The sequence below is a fragment of the Periplaneta americana genome, chromosome 13 (assembly GCF_040183065.1).
Source record: "Periplaneta americana isolate PAMFEO1 chromosome 13, P.americana_PAMFEO1_priV1, whole genome shotgun sequence".
NCBI lineage: Eukaryota > Metazoa > Arthropoda > Insecta > Blattodea > Blattidae > Periplaneta > Periplaneta americana.
Window position 1 is genome coordinate 5,612,333 of NC_091129.1, and position 19,186 is coordinate 5,631,518.

Genomic DNA, 19,186 nt, shown 5'->3' on the forward strand with positions numbered 1-19,186 from the left:
ATGAAGTTTATTTACTTCAACATTTCTTTTATTTGAAGTATTAATTACGACCATGTTTAAAAAAGTTTCTAGCTTCATAATTTAATGAAATCCAGTATATTTTTTATTTTAGTAGGTTATTTTACGACCCTTTATCAACAGCTTGGGTTATTTAGCGTCTGAATGAGATGGTGATAATGCCGGTGAAATGAGTCCGGGATCCAGCACCGAAAGTTACCTAGCATTCGCTCATATTGGATTGAGGGAAACCCCTGGAAAAAACCTCAACCAGGTAACTTGTCCCGACCGGGAATTGAAACCCGGGCCACCTGGTTTCCCGGCCAGACGCGCTAACCGTTACTTCACAGGTGTGGACCATTCAATAAATATCACCAGCAATATATAGAGTTAACCGTATTATTAATATCCTTAATTATAAAGGGTCATTATTTGAGACATTTCCAACAAAAAAGCTTAACACAATTTTGTTTCTTTTCGCTTCCTTCTCGAGATAAAAACTGTCTCATAGTAGGAGGAAAAAAATAAAGTGCGTAAGATTTGCTGATGATACGGCGTTGTTAGCAGAAGAGGAGATGATACTAAGGGATATGCTACTGGAGCTAAATGACAGCTGTGAGCAGTATGGGATGAAGATAAATGCAAATAAGACGAACACCATGGTCATAGGAAGAAAAATAAAGAAGGTAAAAATTCGAATTCTAAATGAGGCAGTAGAGCAAGTGGACAGCTTCAGATACTTGGGCAGTAACATGAGCTGCTGGCAGGCAGACAAAAGGTGGGTAGTAATGGCAAAGGAGCTTTTAATAGAAAAAGGCGAGTCTACTGCGGACCTCTGAAATAAGGACTAAAGAAGACACTAGTGTAGTGTATTCTATGGAGTGTGGCATTTTACGGAGTATAAACATAGACATTACGACGACGTGAAGAGAAGCGAATAGAAGCATTTGTAATGTGGATATGGAGAAGAATGCAACTTGTGAAGTGGACGGACAGATTAAGAAATGAAGCTGTGTTGGAAAGAGTGGGAGAAGAAAGAATGATGCTGAAACTGATCAGGAAGAGGAAGAGCAATTAGTTGGGTTACTGGCTGAGAAGAAACTGCCTACTAAAATATGTATTGGAAGAAGTGGTGAACGGGAGAAGAGTTCGGGGGAGAAGAAGATATCAGATGATAGACTTTCGATCATATGTGGAGACAAAGAGGAAGACAGAAAATAGGAAAGATTGGAGAAACCTGGTGCAGTGAAAGACTTGACCTCGGGCAGGACAATGAATGAATGAAATGTTCCTTAGCGTGTTTTGAAAAAGCCATTCACTTAATTCCCAATATGCTTAGTCTGTATAGGAGAGCGGTGTGTTATGATAATAGATGACAGACAGAATTTTAGGTTCGTCCTTTAAATGTGCAGGAACTTGATACGATCAAATATAACCTTTCGTTCTGCAAGGGAATTTTTCAAAGTCACAGAACATTTCTATCATTGCAGTGGTCTGTATGCAGATATTAATAGAAAGGGGAGATAGCCTTTACTGCACGGGTCGGCAGACTTGTTTATGCGAGCATCAGGTCTGTCCGATCCTTGAGATATTCCTCTGGAGTGCAGGATTGAGGTGACGCGATGTCTGAAATAATAAAGACAAAGTCCAAGCTCTTCATAGTCTGCTATACATGGCATGAAATTTGTAAGGTTATTAAGAGTGAACATTGTACAGGATGACTCAGAAGGACTTACCGCCGCTTACGGAACTTATTTCCGAACACATTTTTGAGAAAACGAATGTCATATAAACATGGGTCCAGTTCTTAATATTTTCAGAGTTTCACTAATATGAAGTCGTCTGTAAAATGCTTTTCAATAATAATAATAATAATAATAATAATAATAATAATAATAATAATAATAATAATAATAATAATAATAATGATACTAATAATAATAATAATAACAATAATAATAATAATAATAATAATGCCTTTATTTAACCTGGCAGATTTAGAGATGTATGGCCTTCTCTTACACTCAATCAGAATGACAACTTGCAACTTACACGGAGTTATATTCATGTGTATAATATCCAGAGAGCTCCTTCCTAGAATTATGCATGCATGCATGCATGTATGTATGTATGTATGTATGTATGTATGTATGTATGTATGTATGTATGTATGTATGTATGTATGTATGTATGTATGTATGTATGTATGTATGTATGTATGTATGTATGTATGTATGTGTGTATGTATGTATGTAATTATAGCATGCCCCTTTACCTAAGTAATACTACATGCTTTCACTTTCTATGTAGTACAAATATATATATACAATATTTACAATTTGTCATCCTAATGTATGTATGTATTTACGCATTTACGTTGCAAGTGGGCAAGCACCCGGTGGCAGTGGTATACACAATATAAACAATACAGAATAAAATCATAAGCAATACACAATAAAATTTACAATACACAATACAATTATATAAACAATATAAACTGTTTTCCAGTATTAACTGGCAATTTTTAACACAGTTTACTGATATTGATGTTGCTACGGATTATTTTTACTCAGTAATAATATTACTATATTATAATATAATAATATTAATATATATGATATACTGTAATGGATTCTACAGTTTCAAAGAAAAGAGTTTCAGCTAAAAAGATATATCCATCCTGGTTTACAAAAGAAATTATAAATAATCTCAAGTTGAAAGAATAATTCACGAGAAGGATGCATTTATCTGAGTATAATAAAGAACAATTTCAACAAATTAGAAAGAGAGTCAAAATTATGATAAATAATGCGTATCATAATTATGTTATTGAGATAAGTAATACCTTCAAAAACGGCTCTAAAGTATTTCGGAACTATATAAAAAATATGAGAACTAGGAAAAATATCACAGCAAAGTTAATGACTAGGCAAGATCACATTTTTGATACTGATGATTCTATTTCGGAAGCGTTTGCCGATTATTTTAGTTCGGTTTACTCTGTAAAAATATCACACAACATTAAAAAAAAAATATACGGTAATACCGGATTATATTAATTATGCCTTAACAACTGAGCCCATAACTAGACAAGTATATTTGACTGCTATAAAAAAAATTAAAGCCTAAAAACCTTGTGGTCGAAATGATTTACCTCCTAATTTTTTGAAAGCTTGTTTCGAAGCACTTATGTATTCTTTTATGTTTGTTGTATAATTTAATTTTAAAGACAAAAACTTTTCCCGAAAATGTGGAAATTAACAAAATTTTGCCCTGTTTTTAAATGTGGTGATAGTAAAATTATGAATTTATAGACCCATTGCAATAGTTTGTGCCACATTCAAGGTATTTGAGCAGTTTCTATATACGCGAATTTGTCAACATGTTTATAGTGCAATTGATATAAATCAGCAAGGATTTTACACCCATAGGTCTACCACAACAAATCTAATTAATTTAACACAAAAGGCATTTAATACATTACATAATCGCAGGAACTTTGACGTGATAAAAAAATGTTTTGTTTTATATAACGACGCTCGCAACTGCAGAGGGCACATCAGCGTCGCCAGATGTGCCGGAATTTTGTCCCGCAGGAGTTCTTTTACATGCCAGTAAATCTACTGACATGAGCATGTCGCATTTAAGCACACTTAAATGCCATCGACCTGGCCCGGGATCGAACCCGCAACTTTGGGCATAGAAGACCAACGCTATACCAACTCGCCAACCAGTTGACGTGATATACCTTGAATTTTCCAAAGGGTATCATAAAATTGACCATAAAGTTTTAATTGATAAACTTTCAAGTTTTGGATTATCATTTTCATACTTACAGTTAATAACATCATATCTTACAAACAGGCAACAGTATGTTTCATTCAATCAAATAAAATCAAAACCATTCACAGTAACTTCAGCTGTACTCCAAGGATCCAAATCTTCGTCCCTTGATCTTGTTACTTTATATCAATGACATACCTAAACAGATTTTGCACTCTAAATGTTTAGGCCTACTATATGCTGATGATGTTAAATTGTATAAAGTCTTTGACAAACAACAAGACATTTTTGGACAGGCTATATAGATGGAGTATCGATCATTTTCTTCTGTTAAAACTTAAAAATTGTTGCTTCATAACGTATTATAAAAATAACACATTTACTCAAAATTCGTATGAAATTAATAGTGTGAAGTTACCGAGAGTAGAATCATTTAAGGATTTGGGTATTTATTTTACACACAACTTATGTTTTAAAATGCCCTTAAGTCACGTGGTAATTGATGCAAATAGAAAATTAGGATTTATAATCACAAATACAAAGCAATTAAAAAATATAAATAGTACTGATACTCTATATAAAACTCTAGTTAGAAGTAAGCTAGAGTATGCGTCTGTAACATGGTCACGTCAGTTCCAGTCCCATCAGATGCAAATAGAAAGAATACAGAAAAGATTTTTACGTTATTTATATTTAAAAAAAAGCATCACGTGTTGTCTTATGACAAGCAAATTTCATATATTCAGTTATTTTTTAATTTAATTACACAACTTTAAAATCTCGACGATTAATAAATAGTCAAATTTTACTCTCTAAAACTGTTAACGGTATATTGAAAACTGTGATTTTCTTAAATTCCTTCAGTTCAATGTAAAAACAAAAAACAAATTAATGTAATATTGAAGAATTTGAGATTAGGACAAATTTTAATATGACATATTTGCTCAAATGTCTTCGGAAGTGAGCTCCATAAGGGACGGTAAATCCTCGTGAATCACCCTGTATATGTCCACTATCGTGTTTTAAAATAACATTCGATAAAAAAATTGGCGTATATTCAATTTTGAAAGATATTATACAAACATGTTCCACCGATTTCATATTGTAACACAGTCTGCAAGTAACAAGTCTGTAGAGCTGGGAACCACGGAGTGACGGACGTCTGCAAATCCGTGAGTTGGGCCGGAACTAGCTAAGTACGAATTTATTGACATCTAAGAATGAAAACCTTGTAAGTCGACTTTTTTTTCGAAAATGCGATTTTCACTCAAATTTATAGGCAAGACCGTGCTCTTATGGTCTACAATTGCAAAATTTTCATTTTTAATTTTTTTTTTTCCATGAAAAAGAGAAAAATTGAAAACCGCGTATCTCTTTATGGTTTAATTTTAAAATGAAAAGCATGTATCTATCATTATATAAAATTCGACTTATAAGCCATCTATTTGAATGTGAAAACCATGTATGTCGATATCATATAGAATTTCCGACTTACGAGTCATCTATTTGAATATGAAAACCTTGTATGTCGAAATCATATAGAATTTCCGACTTACGAGCCATCTATTTGAATGTGAAAACCTTGTATGTCGAAATCATATAGAATTTTCTACTTACGAGCCATCTATTTGAATGTGAAAACCTTGTATGTCGAAATCATATAGAATTTCCGACTAACGAGCCATCTATTTGAATGTGAAAACCTTGTATGTCGAAATCATATAGAATTTTCTACTTACGAGCCATCTATTTGAATGTGAAAACCTTGTATGTCGAAATCATATAGAATTTCCGACTAACGAGCCATCTATTTGAATGTGAAAACCTTGTATGTCGAAATCATATAGAATTTTCTACTTACGAGCCATCTATTTGAATGTGAAAACCTTGTATGTCGAAATCATATAGAATTTCCGACTAACGAGCCATCTATTTGAATGTGAAAACCTTGTATGTCGAAATCATATAGAATTTCCGACTTACGAGCCATCTATTTGAATGAGAAAACCTTGTATGTCGAAATCATATAGAATTCCGACTTACGAGCCATCTATTTGAATGTGAAAACCTTGTATGTCGATATCATATAGAATTTCCGACTTACGAGCCATCTATTTGAATGTGAAAACCTAGTATATCGATTTTTTGCTCTCCTCTGAAATTTAGAAAATCAGACATACGAGGTTTTCATTCTTAGGTGTCGTTATATCACATGACGTCATATAGATTCGTCACTGTTAGAAACTGCTTTCTCATCTTAATGAGTATAACCTAATTTCAGAATTTAGCGGTATTTCAAAACACATGTATTAATTTTATTAGGTCTTCCATACAACTATTTCAGTTCCAATCCTCGCGAATTTTGTTTCATTTTTACTGGTTTCACAGGTCGATTCAGCTCTACAGACACAGGGGAATTCGTTCGGAACAGCATTTCGTCTCCGGATGAGCTGAGCCCTTTTTGATTCAACACTCCTCAATTACGTAATCACGTAACACACAGATACAAATTCAAAATGAATCATCATTTCCACTTCTTGAAGCTACAACATGTTACATATAAATATTACTCATTTATTAAAAGAACCAACTTTTATTTATTTTTATTTCCAGAGTACGACCTATAATGGCGAAAGAATTCCGAGCCCCGGGTAAAGACGTGGTACAAAAAATCTGGAAAGAATTGGGATTAAATGAAGAAAGGGTGAAGGAATCAGTAGAAGCTCTGAAGAAATGGCTAGCCATGGAGCCCCATCTGCCTGAAGAATCTGGTACGTAACAAATTTACACGTATGTATTACATGTTAATCAATATGTTTGTTCAGTTACGTTATATTATTTTATCCCTGTTAAGCCAGGTATGTTAGCGCGGCCGTTTCTAGGCCCTAAACGATGTAGAATATCAGAATCGCATGCAGGCACACTCTTGAACGATATTCTACGTCACTCTTGCTCCTCGTAATATTGCTCGTGCTGATCACACATGGGTCAAATTTATGTAAAATCTTAACAACCCTACGCTTCTAAATCCAAGTCTTTATATAGGGGAAACTCGGCTAATTCCGCAATAGTGGATATATTATTTTACAGCGGCTCTACAATAGCGTGAACGTAAGTTTTGAGAGGCTGTCAACAGGAGGCATGTGTTCTCGAGTGCTATAGAAAAAAATCAAGGATATTGGCCAACACTTCTGTCGGCAATACAGTGAACATCCAAAGTTGGCTGTTTTTCGTGTTTTACTACACAGCTGTGAAGAAAGTGAGCATTGTTACATAAAAATTGTTCCTCTTATATTACTTTCATAATGTATTTCATAATTATTTACTACTGCGGATTTATCCGCACTGTTGCGAAATTACCCGAGTTCTTTTTCAACTGTAATGTAGCCTATATATTTTCATTGTAATAAGTCTCTTTATATCATTTGGTAATGAAAGGTTTCGTCCATGTCTACATATCTTGATAATATTTAGCAATAAACATTTTGATAAAAATATGATACGGTTGATCTACGTCTTAATATTGCGGAATTAGCCGAGTATACCCTATAAACTATTCTAATTTAATATTAATTATATAACCTATTTCCAAAATGAGGAACATCTGAACGAAAACTTCGCCCGACCACAAGGATCCAGAATATATAAAAAATATATGAAAATTTTCAATTAACAATTTGAAGCAAAAGACGAAATAGCCTACAATATACTGACAAAATATTATTGTGTGAAAGTAATTTAGACATATATACCCTAAATTATTATATGCAATGTGGATAACGCATCCCTCAGTATCAACATACAATTATTTTTACATCTTCAACGTGAAATTGGCGACAAGATGAGTGGAGGTAATCCCACGTAATGGTCTGTGGATAAGCTTCGGGGCTTCTACAGCGTTGTCTTGGTGTTGGTGGCTGACGTTTCGACCGCTGTGTTGTGGTCATCTTTAGAGCAGTTGGATAAGGAAATAGTCTGCGAGCTCGTATATATCTCGTAGTCTCGATGGGGGAGAGTACTTTCCGTGATAGTTCACAGGTTCTCCTTCTGGCATCTGATTGGTTCTTCGTTGTCCAATCCGGTTAAGGTCTGTATGGAGGGGAGTATTCATATTAAATACTGGTTCTCATAAGGTCCGACAGAGTGACCCTGATACCGTGCCCGATGTCCGGATCAAGGGGGGCGCCGCGTACATGTGGAGACCTCGTTTCTCGTTCCTAAGCATAATCTTGGAATAGACTTCCCCATGAATTTCTGAGTTGTCACACCTCGTCCTTGTTGATGTTGTTGGAGTGTAGTTAGATGTGGAAGGCTTCTTTGACCAGTCTTCTGTATAAATTACCTTGTTTATCTATTATCTTGATATTGTCGAATTCGATGGCGTGGCCTGAATCTGCTGAGTGTAAGGCTATTGCTGATTTTTCCTATGGTCTGTATTTGCAGAGTCGCATGTGTTCCTTCCTCCTATCTTCCACGGTACGTCCAGTTTGGCCTATGTATATTAGACCGCAGGAGCAAGGGATCATGTATATTCCGGCTGATTGGAGGTATGGAAGTTTATTTTGACTTTGACTTATGAGTGGGAGATCTTGTGTGGGGCGTTGTATACCGCCTTTGATATTCAATTTCCTCAGCAATTTCCCAATTCTGTTTGTGGTTCCTTCTATGTATGGGAGGAAGGCCACATTATTGTAGATTCCTTGCGTGGTTTTCCAGCATTCACCAGATACTTTCTTCTCCTTTTTTCACTGATGCACGAGCTACCACACCGTATATAATAACCAAATTAGGAAGCCTTTAATTTGTTTTGTTTCTTTACCAGGCAGTTTACACGAAGCCCGATTAGAACGCTGGTTGATACGCTGCAAGAACAGCATGGAGAGAACCAAGCAGTCCATAGACTTGTACTACACACTAAAGTCTCTCTGTCCAGAACTGATGTGCGACTGGGATCCTAGAAGTAAACGATACCTGGACACGGCTCATACATTGTGAATATAAATTCTTTTTTCTAGTTAAAGTCTTCTATTTAACTTACAAGTTAATTATTTATTGACAGATTTTTAAAATAATATAAATGGAATATTCTTAATTGATCTTATAATAGCTACATCATTTATCTTAAATGTCTCTCTCCAAAAGAGAGGTGCAGCACAGCAAGGGTAGATAAAACATAATTTATAAATTCAATATATACATTTTTAATATTAGTTCCCGTTTCGAGTGCCTGTGGTGCTCTTCATTTATTTGTAAATAAGAGTTCAGGGAACATGCATAGCTATGACCAGTGATCTTTATTAATTCTTGTTCTTGAATGCCAATGCGATTCATATTTGAAAGTGCTGTGCATCGACTGGAGTGGTTTGTAATTTTCTGTTTTTTGACGTCAGACCAGTGCAGATTGAAATGTTGGCAAACAAAGAAACAAATGCTAGTGTAGTGATAAAAATAAAAAATGCTAGGGAAGCGATAAAATTAAGCAAATGCTAGGGACGCGATAAAATTTTGCGAAAAGAAGCCATGATTTTGAAAGACATCCTTTCGTACAGTTTTATTAGTCAAAAGTAGTATGACGTAGTAAAAGTGTAATAGTCATATTAAATTAAATTTTTAGTTACCATGTTAGCGTTGAAGTTCACACTGTAGGTAGGAGTAGCGATGGTGGTGATATTCGTGGTTATGAGGGTGGTATAATGAATACTGTAGCCCTACTATAATAATAATAATAATAATAATAATAATAATAATAATAATAATAATAATAATGATTTATTTTAGCTGGCAGAGTTAAGGCCGTAAGGCCTTCTCTTCCACTCAACCAGCAAAAAGTGTATATACATATGCATGAACTTACAAAGAATTCAACAGTTTGATTTAGGTGAGAGTTACATGTATACAAGAGCTAATATTACTCATGGCTGAATTGTAGTACTGAACATGATGGCGGTCACTTTAATATTGGTGTGCCAAACAGGAACGGTCATTGTCCTAACATGCTTATAGTGGTTACTGGGGTGGTATTGCTAATGCTACAGGTGGTTAACGTGAAGTGTATGGTGATAAGGATGGCAATATTAATGTTTATGATGATGTTGGTGTTGATCTATATGATATTTACACCTGTGAATACAATGTTATTGTTGATTGTGGTCATGGTGAATTAATTATCTAGTAATAAAATGCAATTTCTGTTGTTACAGTTGTTTCTGTCCAATGCCAGAGCTAACACCTTAAGGGGACAGAGTTATTATGATCAAATATCTAAAAAAGGATGCAATTAATTATACGCATGAAGATATGGCTAAGGTAGTTTTAATGGCAAATGAAGCCAGAATGTGTGAAGAATACTGCTTCTCAGATATATATGTATTTGACTTGGAAAATTATACACTTGGACATGCTTCTAGAATAACGTTTACTACTGGGAAGAAAAGCGTTGTCTGCATGCTGGTAAGATATGTACTTTCTCTCTTCTCGGAATTTTTACCTACCATCTGTTTCGGTCATATTTCTCAAGTTTGACTACTGTTGGCAAACAGAACAGTCAATTAAAAAAAATAAATTATTATTCAATAGATAACGCATTCCTTTATCTAAATGTTCACCTATAACTTTGTAGTCGGGTTCATCTCTTGTGTAAGAAGTGATGCATGTGATTGTAAGTGAGTTGAGTTCTCTTTGTTAACAAGTAATAGAGTCTATGGACGTACTAGCACAACAGATCACTTCATTCCTGTACATTATTTCCAACCCAATTCGTGTCTTGCAATATTTTCTACACTAGAAAACATTATTTAAAATGGTTTTCGAACTCTTAATATAAAAGAGTCTATGTATGTGTATGTATGACTCAAATTGAGAAACTTTCCTTAAGAGAGATAGCGGATTGTAATTAAAGTCAGTCAGGATACATTGATTTGTAAATCACATTTGACGAATTAGCAAGCAGGCGAGACTCGAGCTCATATTCTTATGAACTGTGAATCTCTCTCTCCTGAATAGAATTTAATATTCAGCAAGATACCACATCCTAATAAATGAAATATCCCCAATTGATGGAAACGATTTTAAAACTTATCAACAGTAATATAAATTTTTCTGATAGTTTTCCGGTAATTTAATTGAACTCAAAGTACTATATTTCTTGTCGTGATAATTATTTGGAGGTTACATGTCTCGAAATAATTATTCAATGAGAAGAAGCATTAACATCAAATATTCTTCTGCCCAAGAGCAGGTCTTTCACTGCAAATCCAGCATTCTCAGGTCTTCCCTATTTTCTGCCTTCCTCTTAGTCTCCGCAATTGATCCATATATGAAGAGTCCACTGCAAGAATGATGCATGTCACTTTCTTGTCGAAAATGAACCGAGACTGTCAATGCACAGCTTAATACATATAGAATATACATAGAGAGTTATATGGCATTAACACTGATAGTCATTGTCCAGTAATGATCGGAAAATCACAGTTAAGCTTTGAGTGCTAAGCATTTCAAACTTTCAATTGCTTCTCCTGCAAAATGTATTCCAAATGACATCCATCATTCTTGCAGTGGACTCTTCAATTTTTAATCTCCCCTATCATCTCATACATATCCTTCTCCCGAACTCTTCTCCCGTTCACAGCTCCTTCCAGTTCATCTTACAGAAGGCAGTTTCTTCTCAACCAATAACCCAGTCAAATCGTTTTCATCTTCCCGATCAGTTTCAGCATCATTCTCTCTTCACCCATATTTCCAACACAGCTTCGTTTCTTATTGTGTGTGTTAACTCACACGCTCTATACTTCTCCATATCCATATTTCAAATGCTTCCAATGGATTCTATTCTCTTCGTCGTAATGTCCAATTTTATACCCGATGCAATGCTACACTCCACACAAAGCACTTCACTAGCCTCTTCTTTAGTTCTTTCTCCAGAAATGCCGAACCGTACGAAATGCAGATTACAGCATTAGTAATCTTACTCTATTTCTGATTTCTTAAAATTTCCGTTTCAAACAATTTTCCTTACATCCAAGTAATATAGAATATGTGACATATAGCAAAAGAAATAATGGTAATAATATTTATTCTCACTTCTTTTTTCAAGGAAGAGTTGACCCAAAATGTTTCCATATTTTTGCCTTCAGTAAACCGAACCAAAAATGACATACTATATGGGCGTTGTATGCAGACGGAATTTTCTCTGTTTACTTGAAGATGTTTCCGAAAAAGCTCATGTGTATTTACTATCATAGCGACTGTTTGCTTACGGAACAAGTACAAAGAGCTTGATTTTATAAATTAGTTTTTGTTTTTCAGGACGCGCTTGACACTCGATTGAAAGCATTCCACATCATAAATGCGCCTTCCTATGCTGAAGTTCTCGTATGGATATTAAAAGCTGTTTTAAACCCCAAAGTCACTTCAAAGGTACGTATTTTCTTACTAAACGTAGGCGTTTTAATTATGATTCCTTAATAAATATATCACCTAAGATCCAATATAACCAAATTTACTAAAATTACCAAATATTTAATCATATAAATCATTTTAATTCTCTATTTTTCATAACAGCAGTGAGAGAATCTTGGGAAGTATAGCAAGGTACGTAAATCTTAATAATATTGAAAAAAAAATGATTGCATTTTATAAATTCACGTAATTAAGTACATAGTACTTTTCTTTATCAAAATCACATTGGATTTTAATTAACAAATGAATATAAGAAATTTCGAAATTTTGTAAATTATCCTAATCTAGCTTTCAGGTAAAGCTCTCTGTGAAGCAGACTTGCATAAATTCAGGGGAAAAATTATTCCGGAGCCGGGTATCGATCACGGGATTTTTCGCTTAACGCAGCAACACTTCACCGACTGAGCTACCCAGGAACTTCATCCGACAAAGTCTCAATATTTCGCTTTTTATTCACATAGCTCGACTGGGTTGACAAGACGCCAGAAATCCACATCGAGTGCACACAAACTCTGTATGACTTGAAATTCCTGATTTCTGTTAACGTACCTACAGTAACGTTCGTATTATGCAAATCTAGCTTTCAGGTAAAGTTCCCTGTATAGCAGACTTGAATAAATTCAAGGGAAACATTCTTCCGTGGCCGGGTATCGATACCGGAATATTTGGCTTAGCGCACCAATGCTCTACTAATTGAGCTACCATGGATTTTCACTTGGAATTTCGTAACAATCTCCTATTTTGCGGCGATGGGTTGTTAGCCCTTTGACCAAACTCCAAGCTGTAGTATCATTGGCTGTACGCGACTGCTTATTCAATAAATTCGCAGCTACCCTCCATATCGGAAGCCAGCTCCTTTACCCGCCATGGCGCTATCTGTGGAAGAGTCATGCCGTGGTAATAGGGACACACAATTCACACATAGGCTATACACACACCTTTTCTTTTAATTAAACATAAAATTTTGCGCTCTTCTGTACCCGTCATTTATCTGCTACATAATATATCAATCTTAATCCTGGAACCACAATGCAGGGACGTATGCTCAGACAGACAGACCGATAAGCTTTGTGGAGACCCAGAATCAATTCACTTGCCCGACACTTAGATTTACTCGTCTACTGAAGAATATTATGAAAATAAATGCTAGCGCCTTATTAAAATTCTTTGGCATACTAATTAAGAAATCTAAAACGAACAGATTTCATAATAGCGATTGTTGAAACGGGCACCTGTGTTAAAGCAGGCAATTTTTAAAGTGTTCCTTTCTTCTTCATTGATATTAATTCCTTTTCTCTCAGAATCCTCAGTACCACTGATTGTACATTTTAATAATTCCTTTTGTCCTGCTCATTCTATGTTACATAAATCAGATGGGTACTAGTATAAAACATAAAATTATTTCCAGTTCGTTATATGTAATCCTGTAGCATATATTGTTAGGGGAGGGTGTCTTAATGTATAATATGTTAGGTGTCCGTTGAAACCTTTTCAAAAACAAAACAATTATTTGAATTTCACTCCTCTCTTTAATTAAAATTAACTTCTTAGTCTCAGGGCCCTTCTTTCCGAATTTCAAACATTTAAATTCAATTGATAATTTAATTGGTATAATTTGATGAATTAATTATCGTTTGTCTAGGGTGAAGCTTCTTAACCACCTTATAATTAAATAAGCCTGATTGCGAATAGCGCTAAAAACTTATAACGCTTACAATTTCCAGGTTTATGTTCATGGAAAGGATCTCACAGAGTTCAGCAAACAAGTACCGAGAATGTGCCTTCCCGATGATCTGGGTGGAACAGGAGGTTCATTGCAAGAGAACTGGGGTAAGTATTCTACAGTCACAAAATCCTCGGAGTACTAAGCAGTCTCGAAATTGAGAGCTGTAACATGAATGTAGATAGGTTATACTGAGACGTTCGGATGACATGGAAATATTATGATCCATGCAGAATTGCTGTACGTAACGATCCCAACACTAGGTTTTTTCCTTTCTCCCCTTCCTTCCACCTGAAAACGAAGGGAGAACCACCCTTCGAATGGTTGTGTCTTAATTTTTGATTGTGACAACCAGCAATGGAAGAAGTCCAAACCCCTCAATTAAACAAAACAATTTTTGTCGAATTTTTAAATGCATTTAGGTGTATATTTGTGACACTTCTCTACCGGTACCTTTGACAAAGTTTAATATTTACATACACACACTTTGGACAATCAAGTACAAATTTCTATAGTCTACAACCCTTTTGTGTGGGTCTGGTGTTGCTTTTTTGAATGTGTCCATAAATTTGTAATTTGCTACTATTCTCTTACTTCCTTAAATAACTATAGTCTTTTTTCTTCCTTTACTTAGAGACTATTTGATATGTTAAAAATCCTACTTGAAGTACTGAAAGAGTTTGTCTTAGGTTCTCAAACACATTAATGTCTTTCAATTATAAAGGCTTTACTACATTAAAAGAACATAGGTAATACAATGTGTCCTTCATTGGTCCCAATTTCTATCTAAATTTCTTCTACATCTTGTTTATGCAGCTGTCTAACATCTTACTGGGACTGTTTCAGATCTGTGGCTTAAGAAAGTAGACAGTTACCGTGACTGGTTTAAGCAACACGAGAACTTCAAGTCTGACGAGAGCAAAAGGCAAGGGGGTGCCTTAAACTCTGATGATCTCTTCGGCTTTGAGGGCTCCTTCAAGGAGCTCAATGTTGACTAAATTCAAGTTAAATTTTGTAACATTCACGGACAAGTAAATGATTTAACTCTTAATGCAAATGATAATAGAAGTATATTTTGTTTATTATATTAACCTATGTAATAAATACATTAAAGCCTTATGGCCACATCTTTCTTTCGACCCTGTATTCGTGTCAACTGTCTGGTTATGTACCATACGTGGACTTAGGCTGATGTTGTGTACCACAAGTACGTGCTTTATTTGTTGTAGGTTGTTCCAAAACGTAATACAGTAAAATGGAAAAAGGTGAGTCTAGAAGGAAGCCCCTAAAAATAGAGAACGAGATCTGATCCAGACTAATAACTAGAATGTACGCAGCCACCCTTCTTTACAGTGCTGGTTTATCTGTAAGTTTTGTGTGTTTATTAATGTTTATTGAGGTTCCTGCAAATTCAACCGCAAATAATATGGACCGTATAGCGTTATTATATGATGGACTGCGAGATGACAAACGAGTTGTTCTACAGCGTGCAGGAAAGGTCAGCAGAGACGGACTGTTCACCGTCTTATCGTCGCAATTGTGACTTATTTGTGGATTGTTGGTGATTTTGTTTAATTGAATATTTGCAAATGAATATTAATAACTTTTCATTAGAGTTTTCCAACTACCGTCTTTATCACATCGTTATATCTATGCAGGCCTGTAGATCCATCAGTGAAAAACTATAGTGTAGCTCGCGGAGTATTCTGCTACCCTGCTACACGTCAGCAATCAATAACGAAGTATGCTCTGTACACATGATTTTACTGCAAATGTGCATTGTCAGGTCGCGTCGGGGAGTTTCGCGCGCGTCAGACTGCGGCGCGGGGAGTGGAAACGCCATCTTCGTCTACGAAGGGAGAGGGGGAGAAATCCGATTGCGGCGGAAGTAACGAAACGCCTGGAAACAGATTGTTCCCGAACACCTATTGTTGTAGAGACTTGGGGAAGCAGTACATTCGAGAATGTGTGATCTAATAAATAGAAGGGCAAGTGAGTCGCAGAGCCAGTTCAGTGATTGGTGATCTCCAGGGCCACAGTGCTGCCGAAAGGATTAGATCATTGGACAAAATTAATGACCAAGTCGGGAATCTAACCCGCAACCTTCCGGCTTTGTAGAAATACAATTTTATTTTAATTAGCAATATTTTTTTCAAATGCGAAAAAGAATAAATTCTGGTATATTTAACGACGCTCGCAACTGCCGAGGTTATATCAACGTCGCCGGTATACCGGAACTATGTCCTGCAGGAGTTCTTTTGACATGCCAGTAAATCTACTGACATGAGCCTGTGGCATTTAAGCACACTTAAATGTCATCGATCTGGGCCAGGATCGTACCCGCAACCTCGAGCACGGAAGGCTAGCGCTATACCAACTACGCTACCCAGTCCGACATAAATGTGGAAGTTCAATGTTTAAATCGATCATTTAAAACATTTCTGCAATGTTCTTTAATGTAAGAAGTCATTATTAAAAATATTAAAAGAACAAATGCTGTTATATAAAATTTAAAGAATTAAAAAAGAGGTGTTGGGACATTTTCGAGGAACAATTTTAAATTTGGTACTACAAAATTAAAACGGTGAATATTATTATTAAAAGCAGCAGAAGTATCTAGTTTTAGGATGAAAGTTGCCAAAACTAATTAAAATTTGTGCTTACTCCTAATTTATATATCAATTAAATTACAGTCGCAATAATTACTACCTATTAACAGTAAAGAAAGAATAACTATTTACGATGACAATATAAAACAAGGCATTAATGTCGGTGTACAGACTGGCAGTAATATTAATAGTGCGTTGCCCGACATAATAAAGAATAAATAATTAAATCTATACTAATAATAAATCTGTAGCCGCAATTTTTCTGGTAATTTTCGATTTTTTCAAAAATAATTGGTCCTAAAGTATATAATTAACCACCCTGAAACCGAAAATCGCATTTTTGAAATTTTTGTTTGTATGTCTGTATGTTTGTTGCCTTTTCACGCGATAATGGCTGAACCGATTTATATGAAAATTGCAATATAAATTAAGTTCGTTGTAACTTAGATTTTAGGCTATATGGCATTCAAAATACATTATTTAAAAGGCGGGTTATAAGGGGGCCTGAATTAAATAAATCGAAATATCTCGCTTATTATTGATTTTTCTGAAAAATATTACATAAAGAACGTTTCTTTAAACATGATTTTCGATAAGTTTTATTCTTTACAAAATTTTGATAGGACTGATATTTAATGAGATAAATCAGTTTGAAATTAAAATAACGCCATCTAAGACGGTGCAATGAATTAAGAACATATGACTTCGTCTATAAGGGACCTTGGACAACAACAATCGAAACAGGGGCCTTGGACATCAACAATCGAAAGTTATTAAACATAGCCTACAGACAATGTTTCTGTGTTTGTATGAAGTAATATCAAAGCTAAATTAACCGATTTGTATAATTAATTATCATTATTTCACCATTGGAAAGTGTAGTTTTTCTAGATGGACATAATGCTATAATGTTATTACAGTAACTTTCTCAATAAATCGAGGACAGGTAAGATTAAAATAGCTTCTTATGCACAGAAAAATTGATAGGCTATTTTGTACATTCGTTTTCTGTATTTCTTAAAATAATATTTATGTACACTCATTTTAATCTAAGAGAATTAACGAACAACGAGAGTGTAAATTGATTTAGTATGCAGTAATAGTACGTTAGCTTAGCAATCCATTACTTTATAATTCAAATTTTAACTATTCTCAATTGAATCGTATTAAAATGCATAATATATATATATATATATATATATATATATATATATATATATATATATATATATATGCAATAAATGCAATGCCAAAAAAATTGGGTGATGAGCGAAGCAGATTATCTTGCGCTGTTGTAAAAGTTGTTCCCTGGATCAAACGTCCTATTTTAATTATGTAATTACTTTATATTTATTTCTAACAGGTGCAGCGGAGCGCACGGGTACGGCTAGTAAATAAATAAAAAGACAAAATTCTGTTGTGTCCTGCAATAAGAAGTTAAGATACATTATGTCGTTTCTCCGTTTCCAGCAAACAAGGCCAACAGAAAGTAATGTCGTATTAATTTCAGGAGGTTAATCTTTGACATATTCCAAACAAAAGAGTTTAATACAATTTTATCCCTTTCTGCTTGCCTTTCGAAATAAATATTATATCATATGAAATATTTCATACCGAGTTGCAGGAAACTATGACACATTCCCGATAGTGGTGCCACCATTTTATTTACAATCCTATTTACAGACCTATCTAACATCAATCGGTTAAAAAAGGGGAAAAGTCAGTTTTTTTTCGTCCAAATATATTTGATATTTTAACCCCAGACCAGTTAGTCGCATCATATTGAGAATCAGACTTTCGCAAATTTTTACTCACTGCAATAGAACAATGTTTTTCTACTTGTTGACTTATTTCCCGTCAATAAATTCGTATCTCTAAAAAGTTTCACAAATAAATTACACTAATATAATCAGGTTGTACTTTTGACACGCATTTGACCAGCAATGGTGTGGAGGTCACGATATGTTGAACCGCAACACATAGTTGGCCTGCATACTCGATAATGGCCGTGCACTCAAAGGTTGTGCTGGTGTGACGCAAGCTGCGACACACGCCGGCTTCGCTAACGACGTAACATGTTTGTGTGCATGAGAATGCAGCTTTTGTATGCACTGTACAAGGCGTTGGCAGTCTGCAAGTCTGTATTAACACACGCTTCAAGCACAAAGTCATTTTAACGCAACCTCGAAAGAGTGATCACTCACCCTCACATATGTATTTATTCACATTGCAGTGGGTATATACACGGTGGCAGTGGTAACTAATTACACACAATAACGACAATAATAACCTTATTACTTAATAATACAATTAATAACAATACTAATAATTAATACTAACAATAATAATAATAATAATAATAATAATAATAATAATAATAATAATAATAATAATAATAATAACACGGAATATCTTAATTAAATGAAGCACGATCACTTAAAATAACATTTAAAATAAATCTAATTTGTATCTTAAACCTAAGTTCGAACTAAAACCCACGAGTATGATATGTTCATATCTGCACAAGTACCTTTCAACATTACACTCATTTCGCTGTCAACTCACTCACTGCACTGGAACTACGACACATTTCACTGATTCTATCCTGATTTCACCA

The 19,186-nt window shown here is 34.8% G+C and overlaps 1 protein-coding gene across 1 annotated transcript in view; it reads left to right on the forward strand.

The window, feature by feature from the left end:
* LOC138711693 (alpha-tocopherol transfer protein-like) overlaps positions 1-15,096 on the forward strand; it is a 53,167-nt gene extending 38,071 nt beyond the window's left edge. The window contains exons 6-7 of the mRNA XM_069842826.1: positions 13,962-14,067; positions 14,807-15,096. Coding sequence (XP_069698927.1) covers positions 13,962-14,067; positions 14,807-14,958 — 258 coding nt within the window. The 3' untranslated portion in view covers positions 14,959-15,096. The remainder of the gene's footprint in view (positions 1-13,961; positions 14,068-14,806) is intronic.
* The last annotated feature ends 4,090 nt before the right edge of the window (positions 15,097-19,186 follow it).